Consider the following 18,247-nt stretch of genomic DNA (forward strand, 5'->3'; position numbering starts at 1 on the left):
CTGAAATCCAACGCACGATTACTTACGAAGAAAGAGGCTGTATCAGCCTTGAAAATATCACGTGAAACCCATCAGGAGCTTCACGCCAGACTCCACTATGTTCTTTCTGACCTATCTGTATTACAAAGTCCTTGCCGTGTTAATCAGGACTCTCGCTAGTCTCGGCAAGCATCCTCCTTGTAGCCCCGATGACGTCGTCTACATTCAGTCGCGGGAGGCAGCGCGAACAATCAAAGCACATGTCTACCGATCGGCATTGGCGGCGAACCCAGGCCCTATTCTCATTAATTTCCATGGCAGTGGATTCATCATTCCTATGCATGGGACCGACGATGAGTTCTGCCGGCAAGTCAGCCGAGAGACGGGGTACACGGTGCTAGATATACAGTACCGTTTAGCACCAGAGCATCCCTTCCCCGCGGCCCTCCACGATGCCGAGGATGCGGTGAACTGGGTTCTCCAGCGTCCTGAGGAATTCAATACATCCCGGCTGGCGATCTCGGGGTTCAGCGCCGGGGGGAATCTGGCTTTGGCACTCTCCTCAAGTGTTTTCCCTCGAGGAACCTTTCGATCATTACTCGCGTTCTATCCCCCGGTTGACTTGTACACAGAACCAAGCTTAAAGACTGCACCGGATCCTGCAGGAAAGCCGCTGCCTGCAGCGCTAGCCCGGATTTTTGATCGTTGCTACATTCCTGCGTCCTACGATGCCAGAGACCCTCGAATTTCTCCTTTCTATGCCCAACCTGACCGCTTTCCCGACCGCATCCTATTGGTGACGGCAGCTTGTGATAACCTCGCAGCTGAAGCTGAGGCGCTTGCCGCCAAAATTGCAAAGGAACCGGAGCGGGAGATTCTTGTTCACCAGATGCAGGGCTGCAATCATGCCTTTGACAAAAATGCCCCTGAGGGGAGTATTTCAGCACATGCGAAAGACAAGGCCTACACTATGGCTATCGAGATGTTGTCTCGTTGATGAGAGTTGAGACATCAGATTGCCAGTGTATATCCCTCATAAAGAAATTTCATCGATGCTTGGCTTTTGTTTAGGCTCGGGTAACTGGCGGTGAATCAATAACTTATGCCGTATGGTCTAACTGCATATCATTTTGGCCCACCCACAATGGCGCCAGCTAGTACTCCATTAAAATTCATACGATTGACGGTGAGGTGTCAACTAGGCCACCGCATCATCGAATCACGAGGTAAAGAATACGTCCCCAGGATGATGGGACGGTGACGATCCTGCAACTGGAGAAGAACAGTGGGCCAGTAGCGAAAATCCTCATTAACCGTTGGAACATGAAGCAACGGTGCCTGACTCGGGGGCAATGGTGATGCAGTGGCTGAAACCACGCCATGGATGGTTGTCTCTTGGGGGCGGAACGGACCGGTATATGCCCTATGCCCTAATTTTCCCGAAGCAGTAGTACCCCTGGAGGGGCAGTTGCGTTTCACCCGCGGTCCCGGATTCCTTGGGGTGGAGAAAGCCTCTGACCTACGTTACCAGAACTTGCGAACAATGGGAAATGGATGGTGCCTGAATGGAACAAAAAAGAAAAGGGAAAAATAAAAATAAAAAAAATAAAAATAAAAATGAATAGCTAGACCCTAAAAAGAAAATTCTCCGACCTCAACCATCCTCATCATCCGTGTCGTCAGATTAGTTAATGATTCGGTCAGGCGGGTCACTCGTGGGACCGCAACAAGAGAAAGAGAGATATCACCTACCTAACCTGCTGTCTCCTTTAAATAAAAAATAATGGGAATTAATTAATCGTATTAATTAAATCAGTCAATCGTCTTAGTTCCTTTCTCTCCACTCACCCTCCTTCCCTTTCCCTTTCTTTCCCCCCCCGGCCCTTCGTATCCAACTTGTTCCCTCCTAGTTCACCCTCCGCTAGTCGGATGCCGCCCTGGAGCGCCTCGATCTCGTCCACTGTGCGTCGAGTGCTGTGGACGAGCCTGTTGGCTTCTTTGTAACACACGTCTGTGAAACACCCATTGTTGTCTTGTCTTGTTTGTTAGTTAAGATACCCGGTCTTTGACTCATCTGCACCGTATGTTTTCTGCGGATCAAATCCCCCCAATCGCATGATGCAGTCCAGCAAATCCGTCGGGTTCGACGAGAACAAATACCGCAACGAAGTCTCCTTATCGCCTCCGAGGATGAGGAGAGATCGCAAGAACAAACACTAGTAGAAGAAGCGCGCCAGTTGGGTTTAAAAGTTCCAGAAGTTGAGATTGTGGCATCGCTGGCCGCGTCGATTGCTTCGGGCATGGTCGATCTTTCCTCTCCGATTCTGTCCTCGGCGGGCTCTTCAACCGATCGCAATTCCGTCTGTGAAGTCACCCCATCTAACGAGATACCTCCCCTGGATCAGATCGCATCGTCGTTTTCCGAGTTTAACCTGTCCGACCATGCCAAGTGCGGCAGTACTCGCTCGATCGCCTCGCTTTCAACGCGCCCAACCTCTTATAGTTCGAGCGAGGGGAGACTGGCTCACGGCACCGATGGGATCGCATTGCGAACCCCCGGCCAGCGAAGCTCTTTCTTGAGCGTAGCTTCGAGTGAAAAGAAAGAGAGGCGGAAATCAACCCTGAAGTCGGCCATTGACAAGATTCATTTCCGGAAACGGCGTTCACCCTCCGCTGTCTTACTTCCCCCGGCTGCGCAGATCACCGTTGCGAAGGGTGAAGGAGGGGTTGACAAATACTATGTGGAATCCAAAATCAGTGAACCGCGGGGTCACGATAGTGCGGATGAAGAGAGCCCGGTACTGAGGCTGGAGATCCCGGTGTTTGACAACGAGAGCGTTCGGCGGAGCCTTGAGAATGCAGACCTCAGGCAGATGCGCGAGTCCCAAAAGATGGAAAAGAACCGGCACATGACCTTTCAGGACGCTTTCATGCGTGAACTCCGACGCAACCACCAAACTATTGTTGCCGACCGGCTCGCAGCTAACAAACGGGCAGAAGAAGAGAAGCGCGAAAAGGTAATTGTCCCTTGTCAGTGTGTGTGCTCATCTCGAATTACTCACCCTTTTGACTAGAATATCGCCGATGCGAGCCGCATGGAGGAACGACAACTCGCGGTGGAAATGGATCAAGTTCGCGAATTTGAGCGAGCGAAGATGAATTCCCGTACTCGAATCAAGTATATGGAGGGCTATTTCAGCAATGCAAGCCCTCCATCTTCCCCCGGATCGCCGTCAGGACCCGAGATATCACCGTCTACTCGAAAGTATACCCCACAACATAAGGCTCAACTAGCTCAGGAATACCACGACCATGAATCGATGGACCGACTTCACGAAGCCAAAATCAAAGTACTAAGAGACCGCCAAGAACTCAAGCTCCAGGAAGTTACAGCCCGCATGGAGAAAGAATTGGACGATTTGATCGACAAGCACGCGCTGGAGTTTGCCAACCTCCAACGAGACCACCAGCTAGAGGAGGCATCGGCTCTGCAAGTCTTTGAAGCCAAGAAGACAAGACTACTCCATCGATGGAATCTGGAAGAGGCAATTCTCCGGAAGAAGCTCGAAATGCAATACGATCAACCCTACGGGCCTCTGGCCCCTTTGTCGTTCGCCGACTGTCGCTATGAGACGCGCGACTCGGCGATTTCCGTTTCGGAAGAGAACGCAACCAGTGCAAGCGGTGATGAGGAACAGGTGCACCGGAAGAGAGGTGAACCGCTACTATAATTTATGATGCGATGTCCCAGTGATACCCTTTCCCTTTTCCTCTCTTTCTGGTTCTCACCCTTTGCATATATTAACAGTGACATATCACTTCAACTTAGCTTAATGTTTTATACTTCGGCTATTGCTGACATCTATTTTTTTGTAATTTTACGACATTTCTTTCCTGCATTCGGTGCGCTTGCTTTCTGGATGGGGCATCATTATACACTTTGGCGGCTTTGTGGTTTCTTGTGCATACTTCAACTTCTTTCTGGATACTTTTCTCCACTACATAGATTTGCGCCTCTTTGAGCATTTAGATATCCTTGCACTCAACACTGGGAATATACCAACATGTACTTATGGCTTCGAAGATGTTTTAATTTGATTAATTCACGAACTCTTTGGGTATATGCTAGCTCTTAGACTCAAAATGGGACCAGCCCAAGCTTATTCTTTGGAAACCAAATGCTGCTTCAATCGGTCCAGTACCGTCTCCACGCGACCATTCCCACCAGTCAAGACAGCTTCGAGCAACTTGTCTCGTCCATCATCGCCAATGACCACCGCACGCTCCACGACCCCGTTATCGGACATTTTGAATCGTCCCACCCGTCCATCCTCCCATTCCAGTCGAACATACGTTGCATCGAGCGCGGTGGGGGAAAGAGACACAATGCCGAGGTCATTCGTATCCAGCCGGATTTCCTCCAGGTTGTCCGATAAAATATCTCGCACCCAAACGCCGTCATCATCATCGCTATAAGCTTCAACGCCACGCCGCTGCACACCGAGTTTGCCCCGGAGGAAATTCACGGCATCCATCCTCAAATGCCACGCAGCCAGCTGCCGTCTCAACTCGCGAACAAACCTCGACAAATTCTGCCGATTCGCGCTCCTCTTCCACGGCTTCAAGTTCTCCCCCGCTTCCTCCTCACGCGCGGCAGGCACAGGCAAAAAAGCGCGTTCAAGCTTGTCCACCGAGATGAAGGCTGGAATCGTATGTCGATGCACCCGCAGCCTCTTGTCCTCCCCGCGCACCCGCTTCAACAAAACATAGTACGGTTTCGTAAAACGACCATTGCTCGTGCAGACGTCGATTCGCACACCCAGTAAATTCGGATTCTCACTGTTCGGGGACGGATCTTTGAACGGGAAGGTCGTGGCTGAGAATGCGACTCGGTGGTGGTTAACCTCGGCGTGTTGTCCTGCAGCGTGGACCAACGGAGACACTTCTGCGTCTAGAGATGAAGAAGGTCTTGAAGACTGATGTTTCTGGAGATGTTTCTGGAAGTTATCCGAGGAGAGTAGACTGGAGGCTAGAAAGCGACGCTTGCGTTGTAGATTGCGGACTGTTTTTATCTGTGTTAGCGTTGCGACGGCGCTGAGGGGGTGGAAGCGTACTTTCGGCGCGGACGGTGGCTATTTCGGAGTCCAGCTCCTCCTCCATGTTCTTGGGAGGTTCTGTAGTGTCCATTATGGATGCTGGTATTTTGGACAAGAGATTAAGTTGGGAATGTGGACAGTTGCGACTATGTTCTGGGATGGGCAATCTGCCGTAGGGTGGAGTGTTTGTTTATTTTGCTACAGTCACGTGATACAGTATGTATACAAAAGATGTTGGTGTAGTGGACATCGAATTCACCACATAATATGGGGTTTCTGCAGATGATTGGTCTCATCTTCTAGACATAACGCAGGCTACAAGACTTCAAACAAATAAACAAACAAAATCCTGCAGGATGAGAGCCAAACCGTGATTGCTCCTAAGCGACAGCAGCACCATCCCCATGCCGAGATACTTATCCCGAGGATAATATCGACGAGTGAGACATGCAGGACTGGGCAATGGCATGACCTTCATATGCGCTCTTGCCGAGGAGCATTGAATCTGTCAGAGCCATGCATACTTCTACCGCCCGCTGCAAGGAAACTTCACATTCCCCAGGCCCTTACCCGATAAACCCCGAGTCATCCTGTACAACAAACCATCTCCCCAACACAATCTAGAAGAGCCACCCCATCCAAACGATGTTACATCCAAGCGCCATGTAATACGAATACATCAATCCCGTCCGACACTAGGATGGCTCCTTTGACAATGACACAGGAGACTAGCGTCGGAACGCTAATGATACGCAGTGGAGTCGACCGTTAGGGCTTCCGAGACCATGCAGGACTAGCTCGTTCATGCATGGCCCCCCATGTCCAACAGCCGAGAGCGCAACCAATAATGCGATGAGACGGTAGATTACGAGACGAGACGAAGGAGTACTGACATGGATGTTGTCCGGCACACTAGATATTAATATCTGGGGGTCGGGAGGGGGTGCGGACGTCTCCCGAATTTGTTGCGCTTGCTGACAGTTTTCGTGATGTCGCGTGTGAATGGGTCTGATGTTATGGAGGTTGATACTGTATGCTATCATCTATATTCGGTTGTCTCGAGCGCTCTGTGTTTGGGTTTGACTGATGGTTTGAATATTGGCAGGATGCTGAGTCGGGGTATGGAGACAGTGCGCAGTCGTGAGTCTTTCCCTCAAGTACTATTTTCCTATCTGCTCCCCTGGGCTGGACTTGGGACAATATAAAGCTGACGATATCTATCCTCTAGAGAATGGACTTCGCTCCGCAGCAGTATCATGAATTACCACTATGATAATGGAAGACGCTACCACGCCTACCATGCGGGATCATACTGGTACACATCTACCTTCTACCCCATGTTCAGCTCTATAAACTGATCAACACCTTGAAGGGGCCCCAACGATGAAAAAGCCATGGAACAACTAGACATAGGGTAAACAGCCCATCCTCCAGTCAACACCACCCAACTAACCCAGCCCAGCCACCACGTCTTCAACCTCCTGCTAGACGGAAAGCTCTATCTGGCACCGATCCCAGAGAACGTCGAAGTAAGCACACTTTACATCGCATATCCAATTTCACCCATCTAACCTACCCAAACACAGCACGTTCTCGACATCGGCACAGGAACCGGTATATGGGCTATGTCCGTCTTACCTCCAAATCAATCAGATCGATAATACTAATGAGCACGACAGTGACTTCGCAGACACGCACCCCGCTGCCAAGGTAATCGGAACAGACCTCTCCCCCATCCAACCGACCTGGGTCCCACCAAACCTGCACTTCGAAGTCGACGACTGCTGCGACGACTGGGTCTACGGCAAAGACAGCTTCGACTTCATCCACGTCCGCGGCCTGTACGGTTGCGTAGCAGACTGGGATAAATTCTACAAAGAAGCTCTCGAGTACGTCCCTTACCTTCTCCCTCTTCCCTTCTCATTCCCTTCCACAACCCTGCCCACCCACCTAACAAACATCCCACACCAAAACAGTCACCTAAAACCAAACGGCTACCTCGAACAAGTCGAAGTGTCCGTAGTCCCCAAATCCGACGACGGCAGCACAGCCCACACCGTCTTCGACGAATGGGGCCGAGTGTCGCTGCAAGCCGGTGACGCATTCGGGAAGACGCTACGCATCGTGGACGAAGCGAAGGAGAAGATGATACAGGCCGGGTTTGTCGACGTCCAGGAACACCGCTTCAAGTGTCCTGTCGGGCCGTGGGCGAAGGATCCGCGGTTGAAGGTGCTGGGCAAGTACAATCGGTTGCAGTGGGAGATGGGGATCGAGGGGTGGACTATGATGCTATTGACGAGGTTCTTGAACGTGAGTTAGTTCTGCACTTCACTCTCCTGGTGTGCTGCTGTGTATCTCGAGTCTACGAATGTGTGTGATGATGCTAATATGTGTTTGTTGTGTTGTATAGTGGACTCGGCAGGAAGTCGATGTATACCTCGCGCGTATGCGTCAGGGACTACGCGATCCGAGTATCCATGCTTATCAGGAGAAGTATGTACTACCTTATCTCCCATTCCCCCTTAACTCTATCTCTTACCCTGAGTACTAAGCCATGACATAATTCCATACTAACTGTACACAGGGTAGTAGTATACGGCCGCAAACCAGGCAGCCCCCTGTGATGTCACCAGAAGGGCCCAGAACACTCCCCACAACGTCATATCCCATAGCTTAATGAACAAAGTTTACGTTTAACTTAGAAACAAAAGTAAGACGTCGCCGCTGATACCATCGCGCTGCTGGACCCGTGGGATCTGGAGATACAGCGCCCAAGGGACGTGCAGAGGCGTATGATGTCAGCGGCAGATACTTCCGGCAGGTTGTTTCCCACGTAGATCAGCGGCTGTCGGGAGTTTGGATGCGGGTTTGGGTTGTTCTGGATTGTTACTTAGCTTGGTAGCTAGGGTTGTTGTGTTGGTGTTGGGTTGCTTGCGAGGGTTGTGTCTTGGATGGGAAGTAGGGGCGAGATCTTGGGGCGTGTGATATCCTGGTTTTGGTGGGATGACGGGGTTGAAGAAGGTGGGAATATCTGGGGGATGTAGAGTTTAGGTTGGTTAGAGTAGTTTCCAGAATGAGTTTAGATATAGGTTATTTTCTCGCTCATTTGTGTTCATGTGGTATATACATATTCTGTTATACATTCTGTCTGATCGGAGTGAGAGAATGTACAGCCTGCGAATTAAGTATAGTGGCTCATGGCCTCGTAATTGTGCCAGACAAATACAAATAGTATAACATAGCATCAAGACTCAAGTAAGTCTGTAGTCAGGATACGTCCGAGCGAACTTCCCCAACGCCAGCATCGTGAACGTGAACTTATAATTAGGATAGGAGATGGCACATGTCTTATTGAACATACCCTCAATGGCTTCCTGTAGCCACTCGCCATTGGGCTGTTGTCTCGCCATTATCAATCGAATAGCTTTCTCAATAGGTTTGATGTCCGGATACTCAGCCGAGAGCAAGCCGATGACCGCATATGCCGTTTGCACAACTTGAGAGCCGCTTGGATGCTCGATGTACTTGATCTGTCGACAGCCCTATCATCCTGTCAATACAGGCCCAGTATTAAGTTAAAGAAGGGAACGTACCTCGCAGCTTTCAGACCATCCACCGTCCTCTCTCTGCTTAGATAGGAGAAAGTGGCATGCCTTCCTGACGTACTCGCTATTTTGATATGTTTCTCCCACTGATGCCAGACTTTCCAAAGCGAACAAAGTGCCGTACGTGAAGCAAACAGCCCAGCTTCCGTACCAACTGCCGTCAGGGAACTGGGCTTTCTTGATATACCCTAGCGCACGCTGGATGAAGACCTCGATTTCCTTCGATCGGTACTCTGGCCAGTGTTTCTTAAACAATGTCAATGCTGTGACCACGGCAGTCGTACACTCAGGGTAATCATATTCAACCATGATCCGTCCAAACACCTCCGCAGCATTGAACATCTCCATATACTCCCCACCTCTAGTTTGTTCATAAGATGAGCATCCGCCAGAGGGATTCTGATAAGTGAGCAATGTGTCAACGGCATCAAATATCCTCCGATCATCAAGCAGCTGCGGGTATCCCGGGGTCTTCTGGAGCAGAATCACGGACTTCAGGGCCTCCGAGATACAATCGCACACAGCATACCCTTGGTCCTTATTACTGAACCCCCAAGCCCCCTTCCGCGGATGACGATAACACACCTCCTGATCCTTACAATTCTCCCTGATCTGCTGGTGATCTAGGAACTCCAACGCCCGCACCAACATAGGCCTCCACTCCTCACTCTCCGCCAAACCAGCGGCATGAACTGCTTGCACCAGAAATGCCGTATCCCAGCACTGCACCCCATTCGTCCCATTCACTAGCATGCCCTCCTTATTAACCCATAGAAAATCCTCCAGCCGCTCCCGGTGTCTTCTGACGGAATATGCATCACCTCCATCCCTGATGAAACAAACCACCATATTCAATGGCCCGTTCACAGATGCCAAATCAGCATAGTCGGAGTTCTCATCCTCCATATCCACCAGCTTGCTCACCCAGTCCTCAGCCCAGGTAGCCACGAACCGCGGCCTCAAGAACGGCATCCACACCTCGCTCAGCCACCAGTTCACAGAGCCGAGCACCCATGTCTTCGGATGATGGTTGTCAATCTCGGCAATGGAGTTTCGATTCCCTCTCCAGTCGATGCTCTCCCAATCCTGAGTAAACAACTCGTTCCGCAACGACCGAATCACCTCCGTCTCAGGCATCGTCCACCGTCTCGACCAAATAAACGACATCGGCAGGAACACTTGCCGCATGTGTATCCACCACCGCCACGGTGCGACAGGAACCCAGTCCGGCAAGAGCCACGTTTCAGGCGGGATGGGGTTCACAATGTCCCAGTCCGCGATGCCGAGTAGCGCCAACCAGAACTTGGCCCAGTGGGGCGCGTACACGGCGCCGCCGTGCTTGTGCAGCAGGGTGCGGGCTTTAATCATCACCTCGTGGTCGGCAGGGACGCCGAGCAGGCGGAGGATGGTGTAGTTGAGGCTCGTGCCGAACACGGTGCTTTCGCCTTCGGTGTGCAGACCCCAGCCTCCGTCGACTGGGTCAGCTCGCGCAAAGAGATAATTTTGATCTCCGTTGCGTAAGACCAGGGGATCGGGGTTGCGGTTGCGGTCCACGCGAAGACGACGCAGGGTAGTAGGAACATGGGACCGCCGTACTCACATCCCCAGTTCCCAGCGGAGAGTTGCAGGTTAGAGAAGAATTTCAGACCATTGTGGACTGTCTCCAAGGGGGATGTTGAGGGTGGAAGATTGGGAAGGTCCTATGTTGCGTTAGGTGAATGCTACTCGGCATATGAGTACTAGATAACTGCATACCAGTGGTAAACCGAGATAGTATTTATCGGCTAACGTCTGGGGCCATTTTCGCGCGGACTCGTCGTCTTCCAGGTAGTGCCATGTGTGTCGGCCGTCTTCGTTTAATAGTCGCCATCGTGTGTAATCGGTTTTCTCTGGCAATGTGGGTGGCATGTCGATTAGCATATACTTAGGGTTGTAATTAGGTTGTAAATTGAGGGAGTCGGGGAAGTGGGCAGTGCCACTTTATGGGGTTGCCTGGACAAGCCGCTAAAGGGCGGTTCCTTGCGCCAAGACGCTCTAATGTGCTTGACACTTCTAGAGTGACCTTAGACCCTTCTTTGCGTCTTGGCTGGCGTGGAGTACGGGCTTCCGTGGACCGCCGGACGTTTTCGATGAACGGGGTATATTTTGGGGGCGAATAAACATGCTTATTGGACTTGAAAATGAAAAAAAGAAAGCAAAATGTATGGTATTTGCAAAAGTATACCATTTTGAGAGTTGTGTAAACTTGATTTTGGGTTGCAAAATAAATATAAAATGGATATTCCCACTTGACCGTGTCGAGGCAGACACGTCTAGACGAATAAAAAGCCTAGATACCTCACTCCTAGACTTGACATATTACCGTTCGGACTCTATTGTCTCAATATGACTATTCAGGTGAATTCAGGAAAGTTGGGGACCTGGGCTCTCAGCCACGTTGATTCTATAAACCCGGGGGACGTAACGTTACGCATGTGGATGTCAACATGGAAGATGCAACCACACACGCCCTACATGCCAGAAAACAGCTTAGTAGATGTCGAATGTAGACAGGCTTTAGACAAGACTCAACCCATGCACACCATGGCCAAGAGTTGTGATTGTAGTCACTGAGCTAAGAAGCCAGCCATGTAGAGCCAAAGCAGTATTCGGGGAATCAGCTTGCTACAGTAAACAATCAATATCTGAGAAATGGTTAAACCAAGCACACACTTACAAGATAATCCCTGAATTGGGTTACGATTGCCTCTTCCCTCTCCGTAAGATGTCTTTGTCTGTTTGTGAATTATTATTTGTTGTATGTTTCCTTGCCATCAAAGTCTCAGGGATGTGAATATACAACTCACGATTCTTTAGCTTGCAATACTTGTCCATGATGGTGTAGAGTAAGTGGCCTGTAAGATGTTGAGTATAACTATTTAACTTATCAACTTCATAATATACGTCTGGCAACGGACAGCAAGAAGAAGATGAATACTAGGAAAAGAAAAGCATTCTCCGAGACCACTTCCAATATCAACATCTCCAAACGTCATTCTTATGCGTTGTCTGGTTGGCAGTAACGAGTGTACGGAAGAATTGTGGACGATAATGTAACCTATTCGTTTGAAATGGAGATAATCATGTGATCTTTTTATGGGCGCCTACTAGTTCCCCAGGCCTTTGAGTAAGCAATCAAGCCCTTATTCCTTGCTTCATTTCCGGATAGTATGTATGAAAGTCTTGAAGGGAATGGGATATGAAGTTATATGAAGTTATATGAAGTTATATGAAGTTATATGATGAAGAATTAGAATCATGGGGATTGAGTTTTCCGTATATTGGGGAAGGAAGTATCGGCGTAGTGAGTCTACAATGCTATAGCGGGAGGCTAGACAGCTAACGGAGATATTAGGAACTGTATAGGGGTATCGAGGAGTACTCGATACTCTGGACTTCCTTGCTATGACCGTGGGAAAGCCGGTAAATGCTAGAAATGGCTAAAGTCACCGTAGTAGAGAAGGGCACTTCCTCATTGCTCGGGACCCAACCGGACCCATGGGTCTAGTACAAAGAAGGATCGACGGCGTGCCAGTCTCCGCTTTTAGCCTGCGTGTCTCAAGACGAGGAACCAACGATGGCATACCGACTTTACAACCCCCTTTGACCAATCAGAGCAGGTTCTGGCCCGTTGGAAGCGGTGATGTTGGATTCGACCATCTCCTCGTCGAGGTCACGGTACGCTAGCCAGTAAATTAGTTAATTCATTAGTCCGTGTCTCAGTGAATCCGCGAGGTAGCAGTTAGAAACAACGGATGGTAGACGAGGGGTATAAGAGGCAGGGCGTTGGGCGCGAGGTCATGGTAGGTTGCTTCAACAGTTTGTCCACTTTGAGACAGCGTTAAGGCCGGTCATATCGAGACCGAGAAACCTTGTTATTTCTTGATCATCCGTGCCCCGCTTGAAGCTGGTGTCAAGTCTTATGCCGCCCAGCGCGTGTGCGAGAACATCACCGCTATCGGTCCCGCTCCCGCTTCCCGTCCTTGTGTTTCCACAACAAACAACAATGTCGTTGCTGCGCTTGCCCTGTGAGCTTTTATTGTGCGTCGCTGAGTTTCTTGAGACGGAGGAGGATATAAATGCTCTATCTCAAGTCAACCGCCTGCTTCATGCTGTCATCAACCCATACTTGTATCGATTCAATGCATGGAACTCAGAAAGCTCGGCGCTAGTATGGGCTGCAGCGTACGGAGCAAAAGATACTGCACAAATCAGCATCCAGGCGGGCGCTCACCTGGATGCGGGCGATGAAACAGGCTTCACTGCATTGTCCATCGCCGCGATGAACGGGCACGAGCAGGTGGTCCAGCTTCTACTTGAAACCGGACAGGTTGATCTGAACGCCATGGATTTTGAGCTAGGTCGGGCTCCGCTAGGCTGGGCTTCACAATATGGACATGCCGCTGTGGTAAAACTGCTATTTGACACCGGGCTAGTTGATGTGAATTCAAGAGATCATCTGCTTCTAACCCCACTAACATTGGCCGCACAATCAGGGTATGAGGCGGTAGTGAGGATCCTTCTCGACACCGGCAAAGCCGATGTAAACTCAAAAGATGTCACTGGGTCGACAGCACTCGGGTGGGCTGCGGAGTTTGGACATGATACGGTGGTCAGGCTGCTCCTTGGAACTGGAGAAGCCGAAGTGAACTCAAAAGACTCCGAGGGCGGTCGAACACCGCTATCGCGAGCCGCAGAAAACGGACATGACTTCTTAGTCAAACTGCTGATCGACACTGGAGTAGTTGATGCGGATACTAAAGACAATTTTAGCCGAACACCACTGTCCCGGGCTGCAGAAAATGGACACGAGACAGTGGTACGTTTATTGCTAGAAACCAGAAAGGTTGATACGGACTCGAGAGATCATGAAGGCGCATCGCCACTCGCTTGGGCCTCACAGAATGGTCACGCTACAGTTGTGAAGCTGCTGCTTGACAGTGGACAAGTGGATATAGACTCTAAGGACTTCCTGGGCCGCACACCATTGTTTCAGGCTGTGGTGAACGGGCATGAGACGGTGACGAATCTTTTGTTGAGAGCTAGCAGAGAGGATGACGAGTCGAAGATAGCACTTTGACCGAGAAAATCAAGAATTATGAAGACAAGGGCATGCTGTCTATCGAATGTAGAACGTAGAATGTAGAACCTAAGTGTAGCGAGGACGGAGTAGATCGTTGGGTGACTGAGGTGTCAGTGCCATTCTTCTGCAGAGAAGCTCGGGCCAATGGGAGCCTGCAGATCGAGTGGGTCACCTGGGGAAACCAGAGTTTCCCCTTTGGGTTAATGAGTTAGTAAGTGACCCTGAAAACGAGTTGATCGTTAAGGACACCTTTGACTTTCCTGGACTTGCTTCGCCTCCACGGATATCGGAGGAACTACGCCGGTCGAAAACTCCTATCCCTGCAATTCTTTCCAGTTCCAAGTTCACTCTATACTCTCGTTTGGCCCTATATTGCCACTCTTCTTCTTCAATTCTGTCTTTTCCGTCACCTCTCACGTCATCCTGGGCCGACCACCCCGAAGAGTTTAAGCTAAGCGATCGACGGACTAGTATGCAGAACTGACCAGGGACCACCCACGAACCGTGTCTGACGCGCCAACAATCATCGAGACTTCCTTTTGAGCCCTTCTTGAATCCCAACAAACAACGCGCGACGCGACTCCGAGCTGTCCCGTTACAAACGGAACTACCGATGAAGCGCAAGGACCGCACAGTGTCCAAACGTCGCTCCAAGCCGACCCTGAGAGTTGCGACCGGCCAGAACGGCTATGTGAGAGACGGGATGAATTCCAATATTGAAATGCGCAAGAGGGAGACCTCTATTGAATCGACGTCGTCCGCACGAGCCTCCCGTATTATGTCCCGCCCCAGCTTCTCCTTAGACCACGACCCCCCGGTCACCCCGCAAACACCGGGACTAACCACGACGAGTTTCTCGAACCTCCCACCAAGCGATAAGAGAAACTTCTTGCTATTATGCGTCTTATATTTCCTTCAGGGAGTGCCCATGGGATTAGCCACAGGATCGGTCCCATTCCTCCTCAAACCCTACCTGTCCTATGGCCAGATCGGTGTCTTTTCCCTCGCTTCGTACCCTTACTCGCTCAAACTTCTATGGAGCCCCATTGTGGATGCGGTCTGGAGTCGGAGGTTTGGTCGCCGCAAGAGCTGGATCACTCCGGTCCAGGTGATTGCCGGATTGGCCATGATCTATATGGGCGGGAAAATTGGTGATATGATGGTGCAGGCGGGCGCTAACGGGGGCGCTGGGGTCTGGAACTTTACATACTGGTGGTTCTTGCTGGTGTTTTTCTGCGCCACGCAGGACATTGCGGTGGACGGATGGGCCATTACGCTCATGTCCCCACCAAACATCTCCTATGCCTCGACCGCCCAGACGGTCGGCTTGACAGCGGGCCATTTCTTGTCGTACACGGTGTTCCTGGCATTCAACTCGCAGGATTTCGCCAATCGCTGGTTCCGGGCCACCCCCGGAGACGGGGGGCTACTTTCCTTGGGGACGTACCTGACGTTCTGGGGCTGGGCGTACCTGGTAGTGACGACTTGTCTGGCGGTCATGAAGAAGGAAGACAAAACCCATGAGCGGGACAGTATCTCGGATGTGTATAAGAGCATGTGGAGCGTGCTCAAACTCAAGAACGTTCAGACCATCATTCTGGTGCACCTGATTGCCAAGATCGGATTCCAGGCCAACGACGGCGTAACCAGTTTGAAGTTGTTGGACAAGGGCTTTGGACAAGACAACATGGCCTTGGTCGTGCTGATTGACTTCCCGTTCGAGATTGGCCTGGGCTACTACGCTGGCAAATGGTCGACCGAGTATACTCCCATGCGTCTATGGTGCTGGGCGTTCATCGGACGACTGGCGGCGGCGGTTCTGGCGCAGTTCACCGTTATGATTTATCCGTCGGGATCGGAAGTGCCGTTTTGGTATATGCTGACGGTGATTGGGGAGCATGTGTTGTCCACTTTTATGAACACGGTCATGTTTGTGGCTGTATCCGCGTTCCATGCACGCATCTCCGATCCCGCGATTGGAGGGACGTACATGACGCTACTGGCTACGTGAGTTTTCCACCCTCTCCTTCCCTTGCCCCTTTGCATGATATGAAATTGGTGTAACTGTAGACTGACTCGCGCAGTGTCTCCAACCTGGGCGGCACATTCCCCCGCTACTTCATCCTGAAGCTTGTGGACATGTTCACTGAAGCGACATGTACCCCTCCCAGTGTTCCTCCTGCGGCGGACCAGTTGAAGGGTGAACTGGTTACAGCGCCTTTCTCTTGTGCTCTGGAACCCGACAAGAACCGTTGCACAAATGGCGGCGGTTCCTGTCACACCCTCCGGGATGGATATTACACGACGAACATTATCTGCGTGTTGATTGGCACTGTCACCTTTTTCATGTTTATCCGACCGGCCGTGCTGAAGCTGCAGGGACTTCCCCTGCGGGCGTGGCGGTTATCCCCGAACGGCAGGCAGTAAACTGCCAAAATAGAGAAAAGCGATAAACGGGTTTACTATAGATGGCCACGGGTGGTATTGTTTGCAACATTCCTGCACGGTCGATGTATTAATAGAACTGTGGGCCAAGATCCCTGCATGCTAAGAAATGAGGGTTGCATCGCTGTATGCTCAGTCGTCGACTACTCCTGCTCCTCTCGTAGTTCATCACATCGGCGAGCCAATGGCCGGGCCGGTGGAAGTGCCCCGGAGTTTTGTCATTTGCCGTGTTTCGGGTGGCCGCATTAGTGACTTCGGGTTCCTGGCAATTTACAAACTCAATGAGTAAAAACTTCGAGTCAGGTGGATCAAAAAAAGAAACAAAAAAGGGACCTGGTCGTTTTCCCCTATAAATAAGTTCCAACCCCTAGCCACCTCGTTCTAGATCGTCCTCCCTCCACTCCCCCTCACCACCTCCCACCAACACCACCAAAAATGCAGCTCCCAACCCTCACCCTCCTCACAGCCCTAGCAACCCTAGGAACAGCAACCACCGCCGACATCCTGAGACCCAGAAACGTAACTCCCCCATTCTAATCCTAATTCAAATCTTCTAAATTTCGTTTCTGAAACTAACATAAAACCCCAACCTAAAAAAAAGTGGGACCTTCGCCTCCTCAAACCAGGCTGCGAACCCAGCGGCTCCAACTTCGCCGTCAGCGTGTACCATGCGCAGGGCGTATCCGAGCGATCGTGTGTGGATTTGACCGCTGTTCGGGGCCTGAATCTGAGTATTGTGGACACGGTCTCGTGGAAGAGTCCGTCCGAGCCGCAGTTCGATCTCTGCATGTATGGCAGTGGAAGTTGTGACTCTGGGGAGTTGGTTGGGGAGATTCGCGATGGTTGGGGGGTTTGTGTTAAATATGAGGGATGGAGGGGTGGAGGGCTGTCGCAAAGGGAGAAGCGTGTGATTGATTGATTTACTTTTCTTCTTGATTCTCTTTTGTGTGTTCTGGGGGTGGTTGGAAGGGGGCTGGGGTGTTGCTAATGGGTGGGTGGATGGATGTTGGTTGTTAGATGCTATAATGCTGGATTATATCTAGAGATGGGATATTGCCTGTAATTGACACTGAGCGAAGCATGGTTATTACATACTACTAGTCTATCAAGTTACTATGCAGCGTTTTTGAGGTATGTAGATGTAATGCTATCTCTCATGATTCGAGATTCGCAGCCAGGAGATTTATTTTAGAGATCCTGCTGTTTGCTATTGCGATCCTGGCTGGTCCATGTTGCGTTCAAGAGCCAGATCGCAGCGTAATCGACCTTAAGGGGTATGGCTGTTCTCGACTTCACCTAGCTTCACGGTGCGATAAAGCCAGTAGACGACAGGATCATGTCTTTTTGAGTAGCAGGGCAGCAAATAAGTTCTGGTTCACCAATGCCCCTCCGACCAAAGATTCAGCGTCTAATTTTGCTTGTCTGTTTCACTGTGGCAGGCTCATATTCCCAGTATTGGTTCCGTGTCTAGCATTTTTCCTTGATCCTTGATACTAACAGACTCTGAGATATTGGACTCTCATGCAACAGCAGCCTTTAGGTCGCATTTCTCAAAAAAGTCTCACTTTTTCTAGACAGCATGAAAATGTCACAGTAAAGGTCTTCAAGCCCAACTTGACAGAAGGCTAAAGAAAGACAGAGACTTCTCACCACCTGAACTCCCTCGATAAAGTAGATCATGCCGGAGCCAAGCTTATCCGCACGGCGTTGGACAGCTTCCAGATTACTTCTCAAGAAGGCAAATTCAGATGTCTTGTCCATCCCACATTGGGAATGAATCTCTATGACTTCTGCACATAGTCACGCCATTATAGATTTGTATGGAGTACTCGAGTAGTAGAGTCTGTAGATATTTTAAGAAAGATCGAACGTACTCAGTGCTCGGACCTCTTCTTAGCAGTATTAGGCATTATCTAAATATTAATTTCGCTATTAATTTGATACCCAGCTATAGTAAAATCCTTTACAAGTTAACTAGTTATTAGTACTACTGTTAAAAT

The 18,247-nt window shown here is 50.4% G+C and overlaps 8 protein-coding genes across 8 annotated transcripts; 6 read left to right on the forward strand and 2 right to left on the reverse strand.

The window, feature by feature from the left end:
* Positions 1-97: 97 nt before the first annotated feature.
* On the forward strand, positions 98-976 carry ANOM_008673 (putative esterase/lipase; the record flags this gene model as incomplete). Its single annotated transcript, XM_015553929.1, has 1 exon — positions 98-976. The coding sequence occupies one exon, from the start codon at positions 98-100 to the stop codon at positions 974-976; it is 879 nt and encodes a 292-aa protein (XP_015402888.1).
* A 1,129-nt stretch (positions 977-2,105) lies between these two features.
* On the forward strand, positions 2,106-3,710 carry ANOM_008674 (uncharacterized protein; the record flags this gene model as incomplete). Its single annotated transcript, XM_015553930.1, has 2 exons — positions 2,106-2,996; positions 3,054-3,710. Coding segments are annotated over 2 exons (1,548 nt in total), but the record flags the coding sequence as incomplete, so codon positions are not given.
* A 429-nt stretch (positions 3,711-4,139) lies between these two features.
* ANOM_008675 (uncharacterized protein) lies at positions 4,140-5,166 on the reverse strand (the record flags this gene model as incomplete). Its single annotated transcript, XM_015553931.1, has 2 exons — positions 4,140-5,041; positions 5,094-5,166. 2 exons carry the CDS (start codon positions 5,164-5,166, stop codon positions 4,140-4,142), a joined length of 975 nt encoding a protein of 324 aa, XP_015402882.1.
* Positions 5,167-6,064: 898 nt separating this feature from the next.
* Positions 6,065-7,699, forward strand: ANOM_008676 (class I SAM-dependent methyltransferase; the record flags this gene model as incomplete). Its single annotated transcript, XM_015553932.1, has 10 exons — positions 6,065-6,106; positions 6,181-6,215; positions 6,304-6,390; positions 6,448-6,489; positions 6,538-6,604; positions 6,662-6,702; positions 6,755-6,964; positions 7,052-7,385; positions 7,486-7,568; positions 7,660-7,699. The coding sequence occupies 10 exons, from the start codon at positions 6,065-6,067 to the stop codon at positions 7,697-7,699; spliced, it is 981 nt and encodes a 326-aa protein (XP_015402883.1).
* Positions 7,700-8,326: 627 nt separating this feature from the next.
* ANOM_008677 (terpene cyclase/mutase family protein) lies at positions 8,327-10,588 on the reverse strand (the record flags this gene model as incomplete). The annotated part of the gene is made up of 4 exons (XM_015553933.1): positions 8,327-8,617; positions 8,669-10,275; positions 10,329-10,380; positions 10,436-10,588. 4 exons carry the CDS (start codon positions 10,586-10,588, stop codon positions 8,327-8,329), a joined length of 2,103 nt encoding a protein of 700 aa, XP_015402884.1.
* Positions 10,589-12,725: 2,137 nt separating this feature from the next.
* ANOM_008678 (ankyrin repeat domain-containing protein) lies at positions 12,726-13,799 on the forward strand (the record flags this gene model as incomplete). The annotated part of the gene is made up of 1 exon (XM_015553934.1): positions 12,726-13,799. The coding sequence occupies one exon, from the start codon at positions 12,726-12,728 to the stop codon at positions 13,797-13,799; it is 1,074 nt and encodes a 357-aa protein (XP_015402879.1).
* A 616-nt stretch (positions 13,800-14,415) lies between these two features.
* ANOM_008679 (SD08430p) lies at positions 14,416-16,229 on the forward strand (the record flags this gene model as incomplete). The annotated part of the gene is made up of 2 exons (XM_015553935.1): positions 14,416-15,809; positions 15,887-16,229. 2 exons carry the CDS (start codon positions 14,416-14,418, stop codon positions 16,227-16,229), a joined length of 1,737 nt encoding a protein of 578 aa, XP_015402880.1.
* A 453-nt stretch (positions 16,230-16,682) lies between these two features.
* Positions 16,683-17,166, forward strand: ANOM_008680 (uncharacterized protein; the record flags this gene model as incomplete). Its single annotated transcript, XM_015553936.1, has 2 exons — positions 16,683-16,766; positions 16,849-17,166. The coding sequence occupies 2 exons, from the start codon at positions 16,683-16,685 to the stop codon at positions 17,164-17,166; spliced, it is 402 nt and encodes a 133-aa protein (XP_015402889.1).
* Between the last annotated feature and the right edge of the window lie 1,081 nt (positions 17,167-18,247).

This window comes from Aspergillus nomiae (genome assembly GCF_001204775.2).
Source record: "Aspergillus nomiae NRRL 13137 chromosome Unknown contig00392, whole genome shotgun sequence".
In the NCBI taxonomy this organism is placed as follows: domain Eukaryota; kingdom Fungi; phylum Ascomycota; class Eurotiomycetes; order Eurotiales; family Aspergillaceae; genus Aspergillus; species Aspergillus nomiae.